Source organism: Engraulis encrasicolus, chromosome 5, assembly GCF_034702125.1.
Source record: "Engraulis encrasicolus isolate BLACKSEA-1 chromosome 5, IST_EnEncr_1.0, whole genome shotgun sequence".
Taxonomy (NCBI): Eukaryota; Metazoa; Chordata; class Actinopteri; order Clupeiformes; family Engraulidae; genus Engraulis; species Engraulis encrasicolus.
Genome location: NC_085861.1, coordinates 36,017,603 through 36,027,602, shown reverse-complemented (window position 1 = coordinate 36,027,602; position 10,000 = coordinate 36,017,603). Strand labels below are relative to the sequence as shown.

Here is a 10,000-nt window from a genome sequence, read left to right as displayed (position 1 = left end):
TTTTATCCCCTCTGTAACTCTACTCTCCTTTACTCTACAACTCACCCTTATAACTACCCCCTTTCTGTTTCACAGGAAAATAGGCTGCTGTTTTAATTTATCAAGTCAAGGCAAGTCGGTTTTATAATGTATCCCCCTTTCTCCCTGCTTCCCAACTCCTCCAGCGCTGCCTAAAGGTGTGCAGGCCACTAAGGACATGAGCTCCTCCGTTACTTAACTTCTCCGCTCAGTGCAAAACACTGCAAGTCAGTTAAACGTACAAAAATTAAGTTGCCCTGCTGCCTTAGGTTTGTAGTAAGTTAACTCAACTTGAGGATTTGATTTCTGAATTGACACACACATAAGCCTCAAGTTAAGTTAGCAGACAAACTTAAGGCAGTTGGGCAACTTACGCTTATAGGTTTAACCGTAACTGAATGTTTTACAGTGCTCTGTTCTTTCTTTGCCCCAGTAAAGTAGGGTTTTATTTTACCCCTCCGCAGCTCCACCTGCGCCCCCTAGAGGTGTGCAGGCCACAAGGGACACTGACTCCTCAGTGCTGCTTCAGTGGGCAGAGCCCAAAGACACGCAGGGCGTTCTGGGATATTACCTGTACTACAGTGAGGCAGGCAAGAGCGACTGGAGGACCATCAACAACAAGCCCGTCAATGGGAACAGGTGAGTTGATAATTGTCACTAGGAGCAGGTGAGGAGATTGGGAACTAATGGGAACAGGTGAGGAGGGACCTACGCTTCCACACGCACAGGCTGAAACTACATGTAGTAACTGCATTACATACAGGGAACAGGTGTGTAGACAATACTCACTCTGAACAGGTGGAGAGCTGCTCTCTCTGTCACACAGTGTCATGTTATTGAACCTAGGAATTGCTCTCATACATTCATTATTACAATTTATCATCCTGATGAGACAATTTTGTCTCAAGATGGAAAATTACCCTTTTCTGGTCAGTTTGTTATTGAGGTTGATAGGTGCAAAACACACATCAGAAAAGGAGGTAACCAGTACCCAGCAACCAGTAAAACACTTGAAAGAAGAGAGGAACGCAGACAGGTCGAAACGTCACATTAACAGATCATTTCTGCAACTCGGGAGTGTGCAGCACTTCTTTCTTCTTTCAGTTTGCTATTGACACCATCACTTGAAACTTGCACAGCCAACTGTTCAAAATCACAAATGCCAGTTTCAGTCAAGCATTTTGCCATATTTATAGGCCATATAGGCAATTAATTATCTGTCAGCAAAATATTTAGGCAGACATTACATCTCTATTAACGTTAAAAAGTGACCCATTATTCTGAGTCGATAAACACACAGAGTGTGTATTCAGCAATCTGTTAAAATGGAGGATGGGGGGGGGATTGGACAGGGAGGAGCACTGAAGCAAGTAATTTGGGCTTTAACTGGCAGGTGTCTGTGTGGGTGTGTGCGTGCGCGTGTGTTTGTGTGTATGTGTGTGCGCGCGCGCGCGCGCACGCACGCACGCACGCACGCACACACACACACACACACACACACACACACACACACACACACACACACACACACACACACACACACACACACACACACACACACACACACACACACACTTCTCCAGGTTTATGGTGCGCAGGTAACATATTTTGCCTCCCCCCAGGTTTATGGTGACACACAAAATGAGTTCCACACATCCCTCCCTCGAGGTTTACAGTGTATCACAGGCTCTGTGACACAGGCTCCTCATGGGCCAATGATCGTGGGTGACAGATTTTTTACATCTGCGATGACCTGATGTTTCCCTCACTGTCACACACATGCACACACCTTTCCTGACCCTGTCCTTTCGCAAGTTTACAGTTTTGTTCATCTGTGCTTACCAGATGACCACCCCTCCCACACATGCAGTACACACCCTCCTCCCCATCCTCTCCCCACAGGTTTATGATGCATGGTCTGACACGTGGTAACACACACACACAGACACACACACACACACACACACACACACACACACACACACACACACACACACACACACACACACACACACACACACACACACACACACACACACACACACACACACACACACACACACAGACACGTACACTCAGACACTCCTCTCCATCCCCTTTCTCTGGTAACACACACATACACACACACACACACACACACACACACACACACACACACACACACACACACACACACACACACACACACACACACACTGATCTCCCTGTACCTCTCCCAAGGTTTTACGGTGCATGGTCTGACGCATCGATACACACACACAGTCACGCACACACTCCTCTCCATCCCCTTTCTCTCCGCAGGTTTACAGTGCACGGTCTGACTCGTGGTAATACGCACACACACACACACACACACACACACACACACACACACAGACGTGCGTGCCCGAACACACACACACACACACACACACACACACACACACACACACACACACACACACACACACAAACACATACACACACACACACACACACACACACCATCAAAGATTTTCTTGGTTCTTCTCACCGTCTTTATGTCCCCATTCTCTGCACAGGTTTACGGTGCACGGTCTGATGCACGGTAAGCAGTATGAGTTCCTGGCCAAATCTGTGGGCCGCGGCGGAAACAGCCTATACTCAGAGGCGTCCGAGCCCATCCTGGTGAAGGCCGCCATATGTGAGCACCTAACACACACACACACACACACACACACACACACACACACACACACACACACACACACACACACACACACACACACACACACACACACACACACACACATACATCACGAGCCCATCTTTGTCAAGTTCACCATATGTGAGTATTTAACCTGCACTGCATTGCGCGACTAAACACACATGCTGACAATACACATACACACAGAAATAGGCACACATGCACACACCCACAAAACACAAGCAAAAAAAAACACCTAACAGAACAACAACCACCCACCGCCCCCCACACACACGCACACACACACGCACACACACACACACACACACACACACACACACACACACACACACACACACACACACACACACACACACACACACACACACACACACACACACACACACACACACACACACACACACACACACACACACACACACACACACACACACACACACACACACACACACAAAAGTTCAAACACAAAACCCATTCAATGCAAAGGGTACTGTGTCATCAGGGATTCATCACCATCTGTCTATTCCTAACGAGCAGCCTCACAGCAAGAATAAGCCAATAGACATCAACCAAGAGACACAGCAGCCAATGACAGCCAGGGATAGGCCCTTCGGCGCGGGTCATTACAGCCAATAGCCAATGACAGCCAGGGATAGGCCATTTGGAGCGGGTCATTGCAGCCAATAGCCAAAGACTTTTGTAGACAGCCAATGAGCACCAGATAGAGCCAATGACAGTCAGCGATAGCCGAGGAAAGCCAGCAATAGCCAATCAAACCCAGCGAGTGCCTCTTTGGAACAAGCCAATATCCAATGCCAGGCAGAGATAGCCAATGAAAGCCAGCGACAGCCAATGAAATTCAGCAATAGCCACTGAGCACCAGAGATGGCCAATATATGTTACCAAATAGCCAATCAAAGCCAGAGAGGGCCTCTTTGGAGCTGGCCAATTATACCGTATACGGTAATGCCAACAGCTAATGACCACCAGCAGTACTCCTTGATATTCAGCTAAAGCCAGCGATAGCCAATTAAAAGCCAGGCCTGTTTGAAACTTGCCAATGAAGAGCCAGTGTCAGCCTCCTCTGAGTGGATGGAGGCTGGGATGTGAGCATCATGCTGCCCAGTCATGAGTGGGAGACCTCATCCATCTGCTCTCAATGCCCACACATACTGTAGCAGGGTCAATGCATTGGCCTATCCCATTGGCACACACATATGAGACCTAGAGCATTTGGCTTGCTACATTGGCACACTGGTGCCAGGCTTTGCATTGGCTGTGTATACTGGCACACACACGTAGTGGATATCTAGCATTGGTCCGATTCATTAGCCTGCTACTGGCAGTAATAGACACCAGACCTCTGATATTAATTTACACCACAGACCCTGCACACCGTCTGCTCTCCATATTTGTGTTCATGTTTACCATGTGTCCCACAGGACTCAGGTTGTGCGTTATGCATTTCAAACATCCATGTGTTATGCAGTCTCACTGGGTGTTTGTAATAATTATTAAAAGTCGAAGTCAGCTTCATGGTCAAAATGATAACAATACATGTCACACACAAGTTGATCACCTGGCCTGTAAGTGTTTAACACAGTGGTTCTCAACCTTTTTTTTTAACAAACACCCCCTTTGCCTCATCATGAGCCTCCCAACGCCCCCCCTTAGTATCAAAAGATAAAATGGACTACTGTTCCCCAATGGCATCTCAGCACCACCCACTCTCAGCTGTATTCTTATCAGTGCCCCGCCTATGACTCCCTAACGCCCCCTGGGGGGCTGTAGAACCCACGTTGAGAAAAACTAGTTTAACATCTAGAAAAGTAGAAAAACTAATTTTGCATGTTGTAAATTCAGATTCACATTCCATTGATCCCATCAGAGATCAGTGCTCTCAAACATTTACTGTAGTGGCACAATATTTTGTCTGAAACAAACATCAGTCCGTTCAATATTTTGGTGCATTGATCAGTGTTGTGGACCTTTATCATTTCAGTTTCCAGAACCTTTGCAGTTTTTACTTGTTTGGTTCAGCACCTGTAGGCTACTACTGATGTGCATGCATTCCCTGTTTTTTTTGCACGCTCACCTATTTCCAGTCTCTCCTTGCACGCTGTACCTTGTTCTGCAGTGTCAGTGAGACGTATTAAACTCTATCAGCTGAGACACGAATAGGAAGCCTGTCCTCTTTTATCATACAGAGAGAGGCAGAGGTCACCTCTTGTCTCTCTCTGTGTCTGTCTCAGAGATATATTTCCCTCTCTCTCTCTCTCTCTCTCTCTCTCTCTCTCTCTCTTTCTCCCTCCCTCTCTCTCTCTCTCTCTCTCTCTCTCTCTCTACCTCTTTCTCTCTATATCTCTCTCTCGCTGTCTCAGCTCATCTTGGTCACCTCTCTCTCTCTCTCTCTCTCTCTCTCTCTCTCTCTCTCTCACTCTTGGTCTCTCATTCTCGCGGTCGCTGTCTCGGTTCATCTCTCTCACCTCTCTCTCTCCTCCCTCGCTCTCTTCCTTGTGCTCTCTCGTCTCACCCCCCACTCTCTCTGCCACACCTATTATGCTGCTCTGCCGTGGCCGCCCGTGACCCATAATAGAGGGTTGTGATTGGTTGTGCACCTCCCGCCGCAGGGCATCGTCGGTAATAGCATCTCATTTGGCTCGCCTCTCCCGCCGTGTCATTTACAAACACACTGATGCAGGGCGGGATAATGACAGCCATGACATTTCGGTTCCTATTCATGTAAACTGGCCCCTCACCGTGTGCTCAGACGAACCGGGGAGTAAGGAGGCAGGCAGACGGAGTGGAGCTGTGATTCTCCTGCACAGCCGCGATGTGAATGCTAATGCGAATACTGGTGTGGGAGATAGTATGGGACAGGAGCGGCTGAGCTGCCTGGACCAAAACCTTTCCCTTTACTTCCCTTTCCCACTCCTGCCTATTTCAATATGCTGTTGTACTGTTCACGCTGCCCTTGACTTATCAGTACCTGGTGATGCTGCATTTTTTGGCTCAGCCCTTTCTGAGATGTGAGCTATTCTAATGGGGGCAGCTTTTGTTTACATTTAAAAAAATCTTAACATAGGCCTACTCCAAATATTTTCCCAAAAGATATCGGTTTGGCTAGTTGTCTGCTGATGTTGCATAACCTTTTGGATGTTTTTGGGAATAAATGAAAATAAAAAATATAATGTAAACAAATACCTGCCCCCATTACAATGACCAGGATCTCAGAAAAGGCTGGGGAAAAAACTCTGGTAGGCTACTGACAAGTCCAGGGTAGTGTGAGCATTACAACTGCATGTTGAAATTGGCTGGAGTTATCCTTTAACCTTCACTGAATATGTCAATATGTGAATCAGTGGCAGCCTTTGGTTTCACAATGAGACGTGAAGGTGGGTGTGGGTAGGGAGGGGGGCATTTGGCATCATATTGAGGGTTTGTCAAAGTATCAACAAACAGGTGTGAGACTGTACATCATCCACTGTCATGATATGAATGGGAATGTAAATACTGGTATGGGAGAGGGTACACAAAGTCACAGGGTGTCAATTGACACAGGGAGTCAATATTTTAGAGTAAATTTTGCATTTCAAGATCCAGATAGATAGTACATCCAGCACTGTACAGAGTCAAATTAAAAGTCAGTGTAACATTCTGCAGGGGGACAGTGTAATTTCTTTACAATACAGCTATTATTCGCACATATTTACGCAATATTGAGTAAAATGAACTGGAAATGTTACCCTGAACAATTGTTATCTGAAATGCCGTTCATTTCATTTCTGTATGGCTCTATTGACACTGGTATTTGTCATGTGTAATGCATGGGACAGTGGCAGGTACAAAGGATTTGAATATTGGCTGGTGAAGCTTTTTCATACAGACAAGTGGGAGGTCTGGACCTGCATTATTGTGCACCAATGTCAGGCAGTAGGCATGGAATCTGATGAAATTAAAAAAAAAAAAAAAGAATCTGATTTTAGCCACGTTGTGTCGTGACTATACAACAAGCTGGACAATCCTCTCCCGTGGACTCCTATTCTCCCATTCAAATATTGCTCAGGTTGTACTTCAGCCTAAGAATTGAGTTGACTGAGGTCCGATCCAGTCTTTATGTGTACACAGTTCAGAAACACAGTGTTATTTCAACACTGTTCACCACACTATTTAAACACTATTCACAAATGATAAATGATAATTCAGCGGGAACTTGCATAGGGCTAAAGCCTGGCCAGCAGAGGCTTCAGGAGCAAACACAGACACATAGCCATTACTCATCCTCCACAGCAAGAGAGAGTGCAGGGGAAAGGAAAGGAGATGCAGAAAGATATCTAGTGAAAAGAACAGGCTAGAGGGAGAATGCAAGAATTGAGGATAAAGAGAGAGGGAGCTGGAGAGAGAGAGAGAGAGGGAGAAAGAGAGAAGATAATTAATAGAAAGAGAAGAGGGAAGGAAAAAGATACATTGAGGTGAGGTGGGTACTAGTAAAATAGTGATACAGACAAATTGAGGATGAAAACAAAAGACATGTGGAAAGATAGAGCTCTACAACGACATCGTGAGACAGAAGTTATTCAGAGCCAGCCTGAAAAAAAAGACTGGACATGAAGAGCGATAGAAAAATAGATGGATGTGCATAAAAAAAGAAGGGAGAGAGAGAGAGAGAGAGAGAGAGAGAGAGAGAGAGAGAGAGAGAGAGAGAGAGAGAGAGAGAGAGGGAGGTGAGATAAACAGAGTGAAATGGGAAAAGGGAAAGATAGATTGCTCAGAGATCAGAAGAGCAAAGGTACCCCAGGAGCGTCAGGACAAATTAGTTACTCCAACGCCCAGAATGTCAACACGGCGATGAGAGATTGCAGGTTATCTACAATCAGCTGCTCTGGTCTGTTGGCTGATTGCTCAACCTTGACTCTCTCTCTCTCTCTCTCTCTGGCATCCTCTTATCAGGCCTGGGCGTGCTGTGTAGATTAGCTAATTAAAGCGGCTGTGGTGGGATGAAAACGACCTTAACTAGATTGCCATTTATTAGCCAGTCTTTCGCTCTAGCCCCAGCGCTTGTTTATTTAATTAGATCGTGAATTGGGGGGAGCAGGTTGGGCTGACATGGAGCCAGTCAAAATAAATAAATAGATAGAATAAACTAACTAACTCGAAGCACAAGGTCGTTGTCAAACGATTCGGGGACAGCCTTTATGGAACAGACTCACGTATGATGGCAGGCGCGGAGTTCTGCTGTGACTCCAGTGCTCTGCCCTCTTCCTCATGCACAGTAAAAAAGAGAGTGTTCATTCAACGCTTGCAGAGTACTCTGCTGACCAAATACTTTCTAGAAGATTAAATGAACTCTATGTGTTGAAAGTAACAGTGCATGTTGTTATTGTGTGTTAAGTCATCGTACCTTGTACCTCTTGGGTAGTGTTTCTCAACGGGGGCTCTATACCCCCAGGGTGGCGTTAGGGAGCCCCAAGAGGGTGGGGTGGGTAGTAAAATACAGAAGAGAAGAATAGCTTACAGCAGACAGGGGGGGTGCTTAATTGCTATTGGGGGTATTTATTTTTTTAATACTAAGGGGGGTGTTGTTGGCAGGCTTATGGTGAGGTCAGGGGGGTGTTGGCAGGCTGAGGACGAGGGAGCGTTTGTTCTAAAAAGTTTGGGAACCACTGCTCTAGGGTATCAAGAGATACTCAATACACAAAAAGGTGGGAGGACAAGGATGGAGGAAGGAGATAAGATGCTAGAGCAGCACTCCTGCATGTGGTGCTAGATTCCGCCATTTTCTTTTGTTCTTTTCGTTTGCTTCCATGGCATGTGTGTCCGTGTCATTTCAATGGGACACTGCTCACAGCCTGCCCAACACAACTCAGACACACAGACATGTGTTCTATGTCCAAGCTGCCGAGTAGATTTAAGCAGTCTCACCATGCGGCACCTGCCTAGCACACCGTCACACCTTTTGGTGTGGAAGGACTATTCTGCTTTTGTCCATTCCTTGAGTTTTTCACACAGAAACAAACCAGACAAAATTCTTCTAAGCCATCCATTCGAAGACACCATCAGCCTGGGCTGGTTTGTAAGAATTCGCACCATTGGCCCACTCCACAGGCTTATGGCTTCACTGCCAGGCCTGTTTTGTAAGGGTGAACCTGATTGGTCCACTGCCAGCTCGGTTCATCAATAGCTTTCTCCCACCGTGTAATAGGGACATTAGTTTGCTGTTTGTGAGAGCTGTGGCATTTAAAAAGCCATCAACCACCTGTATCTTTGCCAACTCTTCTGTCACTGGGCTCTCTATCGTGTCTTATTTTACATTCACCCTCCTGTCACTAAGGTCTCTCTCTGAAACTCCATCACTCTCTCTCTGTCTACGGCACCTCTCTCTTTCATTCGCTTTTCAACCTCATGCATATGTCTGTCTGTCTGTCTGTCTGTCTGTCTGTCTGTCTGTCTGTCTGTCTGTCTGTCTGTCTGCCTGTCTCTCTCTCTCTCTCTCTCTCTCTCTTACCCTTATCATCCTCTCTTGTACTCCCGCTCATCCTCTCTTCCTTCCTCTCTCTTTCGCTGCCTATCCCTTCTCACCCTTTCTGCGTTTCTCCATGCAGACATTAATATGCAAGCAAGATGGATGGAATGATGACGGGTTATATCCAAGTGAATTATGTGCATTAGACTTTTAAGGGATAGTTCTGTCCTTACTACACAGCATAGGCCCCACTCTCTACTTTATTAATCCTGAGGGTGCCGCCCTGACAGAGACCTTACCAGTGAAGACATTAAAATAATGGAGGAGTAATTAAAATCACATTAGAAAATGGCATGGAAGTAAAATGGTGGGCAGATCCAGAAAGCTTTTCTATTTTTTATTTTTTAAGTGTTCTTAAATTCTCGCTTGCCCAGTCTCACCTTTTTGATGTAAGCACATGGACAAGTGTTTCTGACTGTGCACGCGCAGGCGGGCATGCACGTGGGTCTAATCTCAATGCTGCATTGCTCGGATTCTGACTGTGTGTGTGTGTGTGTGTGTGTGTGTGTGTGTGTGTGTGTGTGTGTGTGTGTGTGTGTGTGTGTGTGTGTGTGTGTGTGTGTGTGTGTGTGTGTGTGTGTGTTTGTGTGTGTGTGTGTGTGTGTGTGTGTGTGTGTGTGTGTGTCAGGGGTGGAACTTACAATATTCCCCCATCAGTCACTGTGACAGGTAGATTCTAAAATCTACCTGTCACTCACAATTTTTACCAGTTCATATTCAACTGTTGCGTGTGCGCGTGCGCGTGCGTGTGCGTGTGCGTGCGCTTCCAGATG

At 46.3% G+C, this 10,000-nt stretch overlaps 1 protein-coding gene across 1 annotated transcript in view; it reads left to right on the top strand.

Moving 5' to 3' along the window:
* The window catches only part of myom3 (myomesin 3), a 103,878-nt gene that overhangs the window by 68,441 nt on the left and 25,437 nt on the right, over nucleotides 1–10,000 (top strand). Inside the window, exons 16-18 of the mRNA XM_063199219.1 lie at nucleotides 483–657; nucleotides 2,559–2,680; nucleotides 9,998–10,000. The exon at nucleotides 9,998–10,000 is cut by the window's right edge and continues 182 nt beyond it. Coding sequence (XP_063055289.1) covers nucleotides 483–657; nucleotides 2,559–2,680; nucleotides 9,998–10,000 — 300 coding nt within the window. The remainder of the gene's footprint in view (nucleotides 1–482; nucleotides 658–2,558; nucleotides 2,681–9,997) is intronic.